Source organism: Pelophylax lessonae (assembly GCF_965119305.1).
Source record: "Pelophylax lessonae genome assembly, chromosome: 1".
NCBI classification, from domain to species: domain Eukaryota; kingdom Metazoa; phylum Chordata; class Amphibia; order Anura; family Ranidae; genus Pelophylax; species Pelophylax lessonae.
The window spans coordinates 457,535,195-457,549,686 of NC_138768.1; the positions used below are offsets into that span (position 1 = coordinate 457,535,195).

Below are 14,492 nucleotides of genomic sequence, written 5' to 3' on the forward strand. Positions count from 1 at the left end.
TTTTAGCAGAAGTAAAAAGGAGGAAAGATACATTGCCTTGAAAAAGTATTCATACCCCTTGAAAATGTTTACATTTTGTCATTTTTACTACTAAAAGCATAAATGTATTTTATTGGGATTTTATGTGATAGACCAACACAAAGTGGCACATAATTGTGAAGTGGGAGCTAAATGATAAATGATTTTCACAATTTTTGTTGAGTGCATATGTTTTCAGCTCCCAAGGCAATACTTTGTAGACCCACCTTTCACTGCAATTACAGCTGCAAATCTTTTTTTTTTTTTTTGCATGTCTTTACCAGCTTTGCACATCTAGTGAAAATTTCTGTTCTGTCAGATTGGATGGACCGCGTCTGTGAACAGCAATTTTCAAGTTTTGCCACAGATTCTCAATTGGATTTAGGTCTGGATTTTGACTGGGCCATCCTAACACATATATATATATATATATACATATATATATATATATATATATATATATATATATATATATATATATATATATATATATATATATATATATATATATATATATATATATATATATATTCTTTGATCTAAACCCTTCTGTTGAAGCTCTGGCTGTATGTTTAGGGTCGTTGTCCTGCTGGAAGGTGAACCTCCGCCCCAGTCTCAGGTCTCTTGCTGACTCTAACAGGTTTTCTTCTAAGATTGCCCTGTATTGGGCTCCATCCATCCATCAACTCTGACCAGCTTCCCTGTCCCTGCTGAAGAAAAGCATTCCCACAATATGATGCTGCCACCACCATGTTTAAAGGTGGGAATGATGTGTTCAGGGTGATGTGCAGTGTTAGTTTTCTGCCACACATAGCGTTTTTGCTTTTAGGCCAGAAAGTTCACTTTTGGTCCCATCTGACCAGAGCACCAGAAGGTTGCTTTGTCCCCTACATGGCTTCTCGTATACTGCAAATGGCACTTCTTATGACTTTCTTTCAACAATTGCTTTCTTCCTGCCACTCTTCCATAAAGGCCAGAATTGTGGAGTGCATGGCTAATAGTTCTGTGGACAGATTCTCCCACCTGAGCTGTGGATCTCTGCAGCTCCTCCAGAGTTACCACAGGCCTATTGGCTGCTTCTCTGCTTAATGCTCTCCTTGCTTGGCCTTTTAGTATAGGTGGATGGCCATGTTTTGGAAGGTTTGCAGTTGTGCCATACTTTTTCCATTTTCAGATGATGGATTGAACAGTTCTCCGTGAGATGATCAAAGCTGGGGATATTTTTTTAGAACCTAACCCTGCATTAAACTTCTCCACAACATTATCTCTGACCTTTCTTGTGTGTTCCTTGGCCTTTTTATAATGCGGTTTGTTCACTAAGGGCTCTTTCACACAGGCGGACCGTTCAGATCCACCTGTCCGTTTTTTTGGCGGATCTGAACGGTCCCCCCATACATCCCTATGGGGCATCGGATGTCAGCGGAGACATGTCCGCTGACATCTGATCCGATCCGTCAAATCTGGACGGATGGCAACCCTATTTCCATCCATCCAGCGGATGGGATAGGATCGGATGAGAATGGACCGACAGTCCATTCCCATCCGATTTCCCCCATAGAGATGCATGGGGAACTGACAGCTGTGTCTCCGCACACAGCGCGTAGACACAGCTGTCCTCCTCCTGGTCAGCGGGGGATCGGCGGATCGATCCCCCGCTGAGAAAAGCGGACTCCGTCCGACGGACGGAGTGTGTGAAAGGGGCCTGAGGTTCTCTAACAAACCTCTGAGGGCTTCACAGAACAGCTGTATTTATACTGAGAATAAATTACACACAGGTGGACTCTGATTACTAATTAGGTGACTTCTGAAGGGAATTGGTTTCACTAGATTTTAGTTAGAGGTATCAGAGTAAAGGTAACCGAATACAAATGCATGCAACACTTTTCAAATATTTGTAAAAAAAATTAAAATCATTTTACTTTCACTTCAGAATTATGTGCCACTTTGTGTTGGTCTATCACATAAAATCCCAATAAAATACATTTACGTTTTTGGTTGTAAAATGACAAAATGTGAAAAAAATTAAAGTGGTATGAATACTTTTGCAAGGCACTGTAGAGGCAAAAACGTGACAAACTTGTTTGCTTCCATTTGTATTCTATATTTGTGTTTATTTTGTTATCATTTGTACAGGATATTTTCAGTTTTGTCCGCTATTCTGTATTTGGGAAATGTCACTTACAAGAAGAAGACGACTGGGAGAGATGAGGGTCTTGATGTGGGCCCTCCTGAGGTCCTTGATACTTTGTCAGAGTTGCTTCAGGTAAAGCTCCAATTTTTTAGACGTTTCTTTTTATTTTTTTCATATCACATTCTCTAAACTTTAAATTCACCCCCCCCCCCCCCCCCGTCCCCTTACAGCATATTAAACTGCATAGTGCTACAGTGCTTGTGCTGTCTAATCTGCCCCTTTCTAAGCTATACAAAACATGGCTGATCCTGCCTGTTTCTGTGTACTAACCACGGGTATGAGGGTTGCTGTGCCCTGATCACCGTGGTCAGTTTATGTACCTCTGTCATCTGTAGCTCTCCTCTCTCCCCCTCCCTCCCTCCCTCCCTGCCTGTCCGCTCCTGTATTTGTGAGCCGCCCTCCCTCCTACCGCTATTAGTAGCAAAGCAAACTGTAAAAAATGTCACTGCCAGCCCCTCTTTTATCCAGCCATAACACACATTGTGTAAGTGTTTGTTGAAAACTAAGCCTCTAAATACCTTTTTTTTATGATCTAATCAGGCCAGTTACGTGACTCCTGGCCGCCCCATCTAAGGGCTACAGTGGAAGGCGCTGAGTGTCCAACACAGCGGTCACCTGACTTCCCAGGCTAACGTTGGATGGAGATCTTGGTCCCTCTCACGGTAGCAGTAGAAAATCTGCTGGGAGTCATGTCCGGCCAGAAGAGATCTGAAAAAAAAAAAGATATTTAGAGACATTGTTTTCAACAAACCCTTACACAGTGTGTTATGGATGCATAAAAGAGAGAGGCTGTCAGTGAATTTTTTTTAAAGGTTACAAACACTTTTTGTAAGCTTTGAATAGAGTGGAAAGTGTTGGAACCCCTTACTTTTTTTGCTGTCTATGTCTATATAGTGGAAATTGACTGTTTGTCCTGGTGACCAATCTCACCGTGATAGATGGTGAGAAGAAAATCTAAAGTTAAAGTTCTCACTTGAACAGTAATAGCAAGAAAAGCTTTTCATAGAGACATTTGTTCCTGTGACAACAGTTTGAGAAGCTCTCCGTTACTTTTGAGAGCATCTCCTCTTACACTTTGTTTTGTCTTGCAGCAAGCGTATGAAAATCTCCCTAATGGGGCACAGACAGAAAAATTTACTTTACAGAGGTTTACCATGCTCTGTTCCAGTGGTACCCAATATGCACCCCACCAAAGCTTAGCATGTGGCCTGCAGTGGTCTCAGACCAGCCCCTGTGGGGCCCAGGCAGCTTTGATGCTGAAACCATCTACTATCAGTGACCATTGCAGTCCAGCACACTAAGCCCACCATAGTTGACTACTGTTAGAAGTGATCGGTTTCTGAAGACCTGCATAAAGATGCTGGGTAAGGCCTTCACTGACCTGATCCAGAACCCTATGAAGAAAAAAAAAAGTTAAAAAAAAAAAAGTTTGAGATTTGGTTTTACTCCGTTAGTCAAACACTTGCATAAGTAAGAATAGCATTCCGAATTTTGAGATTGCAAAACTGTGAAAAATGTTACCGTCGTGCTAATTCCTGGCCACATAAACCCAAATCGATACCGTTCTAAACAAACTGACTGTATTTTTGTTGTGATATGATATACTAGTAGTAGCAAATATGCATTTTATATCTCAATACTGCAGCGTTTCAGTATGAATGGGCCTCAAGCTAATGTTTGGTCCTTCCAACATGTCAGAGAGACACATTTGTGGCCAAGTATATTGATCCCCACTGGTTTATTCATAACCAAAAAAGTTTTTAGCTTTATATATAGTTTCCTAAACCGAGACAAGCTAAATATTTTCTGTAGTCCTACCAATAGGTCATTATAAAATGTGCAAATTGAATGCTTTTATTTTTTTCAATGGTTTTTGTTTAACTTCAGGTTAAGAGAGAAATGCTTGTTGAAGCACTAACTAAGAGGAAAACTGTTACTGTAAATGAGAAACTCATCCTGCCTTATAGCCTCAATGAGGTAAGCAGTAAAAATGATTTGTCAGGATAAGCTCCTGTTTTTTGTACTCTCTGTGATCATAAACCTCTGTAAATGTAATTACAAGTCCTTAGATCTAATGGCTTAATTATTTTTTAATGCAAAAAAACATTTTCAGTAAATACCTGATGATCTTCTCAGAAATGCTGTGTCGTCAATTTTTTTTTGTTTAGACAACATGCTGAACAAAAAAAGCAAACCGATTCCTCATTTGACACAAAGGAGGTGGATGGAGGAATTGATCAAGCGATAAACTTCTTTCGAGTGGGGACTGCCACACACCGATTAAAATTCGGCTGGTCCCTGCTGTACCAAATTTTGATCATTTTATTGCCAGCTCTACAGAAAGCACAAGCAATCTTTTTCCTTCTGTAAATACTAATCCTATTTAATAATAGAGATGCACAAAGTGTTTGAAGTCTATTCTGGATGGCAACAATGGCTTCCTCCATAGACACAGTGATGATACAGATGAAAATAACAAAAAGCTCGAAAAAAATAAACTTTTGCAGACACCTAATGGTTGCTAAAATGCAATGTGACATTGATGTTTTTTTTTTTTTTGGATTAGACACACTTTAAATGTCAACTGTTCTTAAAGTAATACTAAAACGTATTGTACAGTGCAGAACACAGGCAAAGTACTCATGGACCCTGGGTTATAGGCTCGCATCCTCAAGTGAGTGGACACTGGCAAGCTTTTTATATGATACTCAGGCACTTTCTCCCACCCTTTCGCCACGAGGCTTTGCTACAGGACAGTCTACACCCAGGTTGCATTGTTCTCCTTCTGGAGAGGCTTTACTCCTTTTCCCCACACCGTCTTCCATGAGTACCCCACAAGTCAATACCTTCACACATAGCTTTAATGGAGAGCAGGCAATTGAGAGCCATTGCAAAACTACACACGAACATTTGCTCTGCTGAAAGTCTGCACAACACTCAATTTCAGAGTGGCGATGCGCCCCTTGCACCAGATCGGGAGAAGACTTTGACACTGGTCCGCGTATCTAATTCTAGCCGTATTTCAGGCATACAACAAGCGGCCTACCTGACAAAAGCAGTTTTCTCCATCAGTGTCACAATGCTTGGACAAATAACTGGTTTTTCTCTATCGCTCATTGACAGACGTAGTCTTCTTGATTCTCAAGAGCTGGGTTATGTTGTCTCCGCAGGAGTAGGACTAGGCAGAATGACAAAACGTTCTGGCTCCACCTTAGGGGCAGTCCCTGAGGGTATATCCTCCCTCTCTCTGCTACAGGGAATCAGTTTTTTTCTGTCTAGTCAGGAGTAAGGACCTAAGTTCCTTGCTGGGATCTTTTGGTCCTGGCAAGACTTTTTTTCTTTAAGAAAAATACATTTTTTAGGTAGTTTTCTCCAGTGTTTTTTTCCTGTGAGATCTTCAAGCAAAAAATGCCGGACTGGGCGACACTTGTGGTCACCCCAGCCGGCCTACGAGCGCGCGCAGACCATGGCATTGCGCTTGGTCGGCCGCGACATATTCAAGTAGGTATGCGGGGCCGGGCGACGGGCTGGATGTTGAGATCCAGTGGTCACCCCGGTTTCTGCCTACGAGCGCGTGCAGACCAGTGCGCTGGGTCGGCCGCGACGGAGTCCCAGTAAAAGGGACTGACTTTGCGAGTTAAAAGTCTCGCTTGGACGCCAGGTACCAGAGAGTCAAGGCGTCCACAAACCCCCACCCCGGTGGAGAGGGTATTGTGAAGAGAGGGTGCCTGTCGGTTCGGTATGGTGAGTAAACGTTCCCTTTTTTCCTCATTATGAGGCAGTATATATTATGGGCCCCTCCATATATGGTCAGTATATATCTGATACTTACAAGTCCCCCTTGTAATACAGCATGTGTTTGTGGGAAGTGGACTTGGTTCAAGAGCTAACACTCTACCCAGCAGACTGTAACATTACAGCAGACATAGGAGGTATAATCCTACCTTATGTGCAGTGTATTTCTGTAGATCCATATGTCACCTCTTAGCAGAGTGCAGGTGGATGTGCTGGGAAGACGATATCGGCGGTCCGCCGCCATTTTGCCGTAGACCGAATGCATATATGTCCTCAGGTCACGCCGGCCGCCATGTTTTTGGAGTCTTATGTCTCTTCTATGGGGGCGGCCATGTTTTGTGAGCCCAGCTACCTCGTGGAGGGCTGGGAACGCCGGAAGGCGTACACAGGGGGCGGAGCCACGCCTTCTGCCCGGGAAAAAGCAAACAGCTCCTTCCAGTCTGTGTAGACAGACGCTGACTGCAGTTTGTTGGAAACTGCACTGCATCGGTTGGTGAGCCCTGGGGGTCCCTCTCTCTCTCTCTGGGATCGAGAAGCAGGTACTCTGAGGGGCGCTATTGCGCTAGGGGGAGACACACAAAAAAAAAAAAAAAAAAAGAAGAAAAAGTTTTTTTGTTTTGCTGGCAAAGGTGTCCTGTATTAACATGGACCCTGCCACTCATGTATCTCCTCCGGATCCCCTCGAGGGGTCTGCGGGATCCTCCAGCACCCCATTGACAATTGAATCTTTGTCAGCTATTATGGAAACTTTTGTGTCCCGGGTGGAAGTGGCTTGTCAGGGACAGGGCGCAAGAAAGCGACCCCCGCCTAACCCCTTATTATCTGAAACCTCGGATTCAGACTCTGAGCTTATTTCTGCAGTTGCAGGTACTTCATCTGGTATTGGTGTCTCGGGTCCTGTCTCTTCAGACAGTGAGGAGGATGTTTCGGCATCCGCCATAGCCCGAGAGGAAGCGTTGGTAAACGCACTCATTGTATCTGTTCAAGAGACTTTAAGGTTACAGGGTATTCCATCAGAAATAGCTGAAACTGAGATCCCTTTTGGGACTAAAAAGCGCATCAAAGTGGCGAAGGTTTTTCCATTGCCCAAATGTTTTGGCAATCCAATCGAAGAAGAATGGCGTCTGCCAAAACGCACTTTTAATATTTCTAAACGCATTGACAGGCGTTATCCGTTTGAGGAAACCCTTATTAAGAAATGGACAGAACCACCTGTGGTGGATTCACCTATTGCTAGATTGAATAAAGCCACGGTTATTCCTTTAGAAGACGCTCCGTCTTTTAAAGATCCAGTGGATCGCAAGATAGAAGCTATGTCTCGCACCATGTTTTCCTTGATTGGATCAGCTTTCAGACCAATAATTGCTATTGGTCTGGTTTCGCAGGCTGTAACTGAATGGACCAAGTGGTTACGCCGGGACTTAGAAGAAGTCCCTCAGGCGGTATCAGATTTGTTGGAACAAATGATACAGGGGTTACAGTTTGTATGTGATGCGGCGTTAGACGCCACTCCATTAATGGCGCGAGCATCAGTCTCAGCAGTGGTTCTCAGGCGTACACTGTGGCTAAAAGGTTGGTTAGCCGACCAAGGTTCCATAAAAGCATTGGCTAATATCCCCTTTTCAGGAGAGCGTCTATTTGGAGCCAACTTAGATGAGATCATTAAGGATCTCACCGGTGGAAAAAGCACCTTTTTACCGCAAAATTTTAAAGGTAGAGGAACTCGTCAAAGACGAGGGCCTTCTTTTTCTGCTCACAAGAGGTTTTTTCGTCCAGCGGGTGAAAAAACTAAGTCCTCCAAAGCTCCTGCAGGAGGCGTCAGGGGTCGTTGGTCGGGCAAGCAAAAGCCCGCCCCCTTCAGACCTGAAGATAAACCATCCAAAGCCTGAAGGTGCGCCCCCACCCATAACTGGGGTGGGGGGACGTCTTCGCCGGTTCCCGGATCCATGGCTTTCCAGAATCCCGGACAAATGGGTTTGCGAAGTCATAAGGTCAGGGTACAAGATCGAGTTTCGATCTCTCCCACCGGCGCGATTCTTCCCTTCCAATATCCGACTATCCGCAGATCGTTTAGAAGATCTGCGGAGAGCAGTCACAGATTTACTACAACAAGGAGTGGTAGTCCACGTTCCTTGGACAGAACGGTTTCAAGGGTTTTATTCAAACCTGTTTACAATACCCAGGAAAGAGGGCAAAGTGCGTCCAATTCTGGACTTAAGAGCACTCAATTCTTTCGTCAACATAAGAAGATTCAGAATGGAGTCCATTCGCACGGTAGCAGCCTTCCTGCATCCAGGGGATGTCCTAGCGTCCATAGACATCAAGGACGCCTATCTTCACATTCCCATTTTCGCAGGACATCAGCGTTTTCTACGCTTTTCCGTAGAGGAGAACCACTATCAGTTTGTGGCGTTACCTTTCGGTCTCGCCACGGCTCCGCGGGTCTTCACAAAGGTGTTGGCCCCAATGTTGGCACTTCTGCGCCAAAGAGGTATATCGATTCTAGGTTACCTAGACGATCTTCTGCTTCATGCAGAGTCTCCTCAGACCTTGCTACAAAACATAGAAATTACTATGATTTCTTTACAGGAATTCGGGTGGCTGATGAACCAGCAAAAGTCATTTCTGGTTCCCACCCAGAGGCTCGAATATCTGGGTCTAATTCTAGACACAGTCAGGACAAGAGTTTTCCTTCCGGTAGGGAAACTCCGAAAGATTCAATCAGCAGTCCAGTTGTTACTGTCCAACAGCTGGTCTTCCCTTCGGACTTGCATGAGGGTCCTGGGGTTGATGGTGGCTTCGTTCGAAGCAGTCCCATTTGCCCAGTCCCATACCTGAATTCTTCAGCAAGAGATTCTTCTCAGATGGAATCGGAATCCGGAATCCCTGGACAATCAGATCCGATTGAGCAAACAGACCAGAGAGTCTCTGGTATGGTGGCTTTGGTCTCCGATGCTCAGCCAGGGAAAGTCATTTCTGCCAATATATTGGACGACAGTGACCACGGATGCCAGTCTATCCGGATGGGGAGGAATTCTCGGTCAGTTATCTGTCCAGGGACTTTGGTCCCCGGAAGAATCCAGGTTACCGATAAATGTATTGGAACTGAGAGCGATCAGACTTTGTCTGATTCACTGGACCGAGCAGCTCCAGGGCAGCTCGGTTCGGATCCAGTCGGACAATGCCACGGCCGTGGCTTATGTCAATCACCAGGGGGGCACCAAGAGTGCCCGAGCGGCCAAAGAAGTGGCTTGCTTTCTTCGCTGGGCGGAACGATTTGTTCCAGCAATCTCTGCGGTGTTCATTCCGGGGGTGGAGAATTGGCAGGCAGATTATCTCAGCCGTCAGACCCTGGATCAGGGGGAATGGTCCCTCCATCCAGACGTTTTCCACCAGTTGTGCCTACGGTGGGGCACCCCGGATGTGGATCTGTTGGCATCACGATTCAACAGGAAAGTTCAGAGATTCGTGGCTCGCTCCCGCGATCCTCTAGCAGAAACCGCAGACGCACTGATCGCCCCGTGGGGGCAATACCAGCTAATATATGCCTTCCCTCCTCTCGCGTTACTGCCAAGACTTCTTCGCAGAATAGAGGAGGAAGGAATCCCAGTAATCCTGGTAGCTCCGGACTGGCCTCGTCGAGCCTGGTACGCCGACATGGTCAGACTGGTGGCGGACGTCCCGTGGAGACTTCCTCTCAGGGAGGATCTACTGTCTCAGGGACCGATCTTCCATCCTGCTTTACGATCGCTGGCTTTAACGGCCTGGCTATTGAGACCCAGGTGCTGAAGGACAAAGGTTTGTCAGCTTCAGTTATTCCTACTCTAGTTGAAGCAAGGAAAGCGACTTCCAGAAAGATTTATCATCGCACATGGAAGTCCTACATTGCATGGTGTGAACCTTTGGGGTTCCGTCCTCGGTCTTATTCGATTAGTCGAATATTGGCTTTTCTGCAACAAGGGGTTGAGCAGAAACTGGCCTTGAGTACTATCAAGGGTCAGGTCTCAGCATTAGCCATCTTCTTTCAGAAGCCTTTGGCTACTCATTCCTTGGTGCGGAATTTCATCCAGGGGGTGCGACATCTGGCTCCGCCAGTGCACGCGCCGTTACCCCCCTGGGATCTTAATTTAGTGTTGTCGGTTCTTCAGAAACCTCCCTTTGAAGATATTAGGGAGATTCCTCTACCCACGTTGTCCCAGAAGGTGGCCTTCTTGGTGGCTATTACTTCTGCACGCAGGGTGTCAGAACTGGCCGCATTATCTTGTCGTTCACCATATCTGGTGGTTCATAGAGATAAGGTGGTTCTTCGTCCGAATCCATCCTTCCTACCAAAAGTGGTTTCAGAATTTCATCTGAATGAAGAAATTGTATTACCTTCCCTGTGTCCTAAGCCCAGTCATCCTCTGGAGTTTGCGTTACACTCCTTGGATGTGGTCCGGGCGATCAGGGTATACTTGAAAACGACAGACTCGTTTCGCAAGACGGATTCACTTTTTGTGATCCCAGATGGACCCAATAAGGGGTTGCCTGCATCTGCCGCGACCATTTCCAGATGGATCAGACAGACGGTAGTACAGGCTTATTCTATTAAGGGTCGGGAGCCCCCGTTCCCTGTTAAGGCGCACTCCACTCGGGCACTTAGTGCGTCTTGGGCCTTTCGCCATCAGGCGTCAGTGGTCCAGGTGTGCAAGGCGGCTACCTGGTCGTCGGTGCATACCTTTACTAAACATTATAAAGTTGATGTAATGGCATCGTCTGATGCCTCGTTTGGCCGCAAGGTTTTGCAGGCCGCAATTTGAGGAGACCAGTGGTCTACCTCGAGGGTTTTTTCCGTTGGAAAATTTTTCTTTAGTCTCATTCTTTGTTTATAATGAGCCTTTAAAACTTCTAGTTTGGCACCGGTTGGGCCTTCTAGATTGGATTTGATTTTGTCAATCCCACCCCTCATTTGTGGCACTGCTTCTGGATGTCCCAGCTCTTGAGAATCAAGAAGACTACGTCTGTCAATGAGCGATAGAGAAAAATGGATTTTTGTAAGAACTTACTGTAAAATCCTTTTCTCTTAAGCTCATTGACAGACGTAGTACCCGCCCCTCTATCATTGAGTTGGGTTGGGTTAAATTCTCTGTACTGCTTTAAACAGAACTGATTCCCTGTAGCAGAGAGAGGGAGGATATACCCTCAGGGACTGCCCCTAAGGTGGAGCCAGAACGTTTTGTCATTCTGCCTAGTCCTACTCCTGCGGAGACAACATAACCCAGCTCTTGAGAATCAAGAAGACTACGTCTGTCAATGAGCTTAAGAGAAAAGGATTTTACGGTAAATCCATTTATTACAGCAATCTTTGCCCTGGGGTCAAAACATCATGCCTCTTCTCCTACTCCCGTTTCTTTGCCTCAGTTGGATCCTGATATACCAAACCTACGTGAGGCTACATGTTTGCTAATGTGGGAAAGTTAACTGCTGCCGTCTTCAAATGCCTTGGCATTGTGCAGCTTGATTCTCCTCTTTCTTGACCAGTGCCCCTTTGGGTATAAAGAGACCTGCAAAATCTTTAACTGCTTCCCGCTCGCGCCACTGTAAAATGACCGGCAGCGGGAACCCTATTGCTTTGGGAGAACAACGTATGACGTCCTTCTGAGAGCGGGCCATGCTCTTGCAAGATCTGGCACCTGATTACTGATCAGTGTACCAGCCTGTTGCTGGTATCATGTGATCACTGTGACCAATCGCAGGAGATCTCATGACCATTGTGAACCATGAATGGCTTCCTTTCATGCCATTCATTGTATACAATTCTGTTGCTAGCTGTAGTTGGTCACAGTGATCAAAAGACACACACTGACCTAGGTCAGTGAATCAGCGCTCAGTGGACCATTTTGGAGGGGACCACATGACCAGTGGTACCACAGATGAATCACCAATATAAATATAAAAAAAAAAAAAAAAAAATTAAAAATATAAATGGATAAATAATTAAATTAAATCGGGTAACAATGAAAATATTGAGAATATTGCAGGGCAAACAAGATACAAGAACCTCAAGTGTGTAGAAGTCCTAATCAATCATGCGATGATCCCGGATGGATCCTTGCTGATGAAAGAGTACAAAAAGTCCAAATCAGGGTACTGGGGTGAAGATTGGACAGGCAGCTCCTCAAGAGGTAGGGATACCCTCCAAACATGTAACAGAGAAAAGAAACAAGGGTGCCAAGTCATAAAGGTAGATGAACAGCTGTGTAATTTAATGTAGTAACTTGCATGTTAAAAACAGGTATTCCAATGAAACAGCATGCATGGTGTAAAAGGACAGTCCCCACAGTAGATCCGATGGAAGATGCAAATGAAGGACAGTCACATCTGGGTCCTGTGTGGCGCGTCCTGTGTAGTGGTGAAGGAAGTCCTGAATACCGGCAATGCCGGGTGATGCTGCAAATGGCGTGGGCTCCCTGGCTGGGCAGCCTCACCGCTGTCTGCCGTACAGCAGGAAGGTAATAACCCGGAACCAGAAATAGAAGGACAAGTCTGTCGGTTCCTCCACGGAAGCCGACAGGAGCGTACACTGAACCGAGAGTAGAGGGCGGGCTGCAACGTCGTTTCGGAGGACCTCCTCCTTCATCGTTGCCTGATGAAGGAGGAGGTCCTCCGAAACGACGTTGCAGCCCGCCCTCTACTCTCGGTTCAGTGTACGTTCCTGTCGGCTTCCGTGGAGGAACCGACAGACTTGTCCTTCTATTTCTGGTTCCGGGTTATTACCTTCCTGCTGTACGGCAGACAGCGGTGAGGCTGCCCAGCCAGGGAGCCCACGCCATTTGCAGCATCACCCGGCATTGCCGGTATTCAGGACTTCCTTCACCACTACACAGGACGCGCCACACAGGACCCAGATGTGACTGTCCTTCATTTGCATCTTCCATCGGATCTACTGTGGGGACTGTCCTTTTACACCATGCATGCTGTTTCAATGGAATACCTGTTTTTAACATGTAAGTTACTACATTAAATTACACAGCTGTTCATCTACCTTTATGACTTGGCGCCCTTGTTTCTTTTCTCGGTCACAGTGATCACATGGTACAGACAGGGTGAATCACAACCCATCTGTACCATATGATTAGCTGTGGCCAATCACAACAATACAGTGTCTACTTGTGGTCATTCAGAAAAATATTTGCTTATAGGAGTGATATTTACAGCTATAAGCAATCATAGTATGCAAAAAAAATAATCCCAAACAAACTCCACAGAGTGGTACAGTATTACTATGATAACACAGTATTGCTTTGGTCACAGTATGTAAAAAAATAAATATGAAAAAAAAAAGATTGTAAGCTATAACGGACCAGACCCTCTGATTCCTCCTGTATTAAATTGTTTTGTAAGTGTACCGTCTGCCCTCCTTTTGTAGAGAGCTGCACAAACTGTTGGTTCTATATAAATCCTGTATAATAATAATATATATATTTTTTTTAATTAAAAAAAAAAAAGTGTGTTTCCCTGCCACCTTAGGGGTTGTTGACTAGGGCAGGGATGTACTCTGGGCTCCCTGCGGCAGTTGTTAGGGTGGGGGAGCAGATAGTTTAGAATCCGGGGATATGCGCCTCATGCGCCCTGATCTGGTCAAAAATTTAGGCCGTGGCTTTGCGGCCTACAAGTCGGAAACTACGTGAGGAGGCCCCTGTGAGGATGGCTGAAGCGACTGCCTCCTGTTTGGGCATCCGCCCTCCCCTGGGTGATCGGGCACCTCTGTTGGGGGGGTGGCCCTAGTTCGTTTAGCTGAAGCCCCCACTCTTCCTTTGGGCATCTGCTTGGCTGGGCCTCCACCAAAATTTAAACCGCGGCCTGGTAGGCCATGTGATCAGTCTGGCGTCTCCCTTGGAAGGGGTGGCACTATTGGGGCACTTCATTTTTTTAACGACAGCCTTGCTGCCATTATTGTGTGGGCCACCGAACCCTTTTTAACACTGCGGGGCTAACAGGGTATCCTGCCTGCGCTTCCGCATCACGGAGGGTGGCCCCCTTGTAAGGGGGCTTTTTCCTGTTATGCCCTCTATGGAGGGCGACCCCCTTGTTGTTTTTTTAGTGGGGTCCAGTAGGTGGTCCATTCGTGGGCCCTTGGCGGCATCCCCTTTTGCGGGATTGCAATTGGTGGCGGTGAGTGTCGTATATAGCGACCCTACTGAGGTTGCGGCTGATGCTGAGTTGGAGGCACCGGTCCCTTTTGGCACCCACAGACCCTCCAAAGCGACGAGGGAGTTCCCTTTTCCGCTTACTTTGACAACATTGTCACAAAACAGTGGAGTTGTCGCAGTGGCTCCTAAGTGCTTTTTTGCTTGCTGTGTCCTTATGAGGATTAACTACGTTAAAGGTGGACGGTCCCACCTGTAGTGGACTGGTCCGTTTACAGGTTAAATAAGGCTACCTTCATTCCGGTTGAGGAGTCCCCGGCCTTTTAAATATCCAGCTGATAGGAGGGCTGAGGCTCTGG

At 46.0% G+C, this 14,492-nt stretch overlaps 1 protein-coding gene across 10 annotated transcripts in view; it reads left to right on the forward strand.

Moving 5' to 3' along the window:
• Positions 1–14,492, forward strand: part of MYO9B (myosin IXB) — a 296,901-nt gene that overhangs the window by 127,431 nt on the left and 154,978 nt on the right. For all 10 annotated transcript variants that reach the window (XM_082260874.1, XM_082260880.1, XM_082260879.1 and 7 more), the window contains 2 exons: positions 2,152–2,281; positions 4,097–4,186. In XM_082260874.1, the coding sequence (XP_082117000.1) occupies positions 2,152–2,281; positions 4,097–4,186 (220 nt within the window). The remainder of the gene's footprint in view (positions 1–2,151; positions 2,282–4,096; positions 4,187–14,492) is intronic.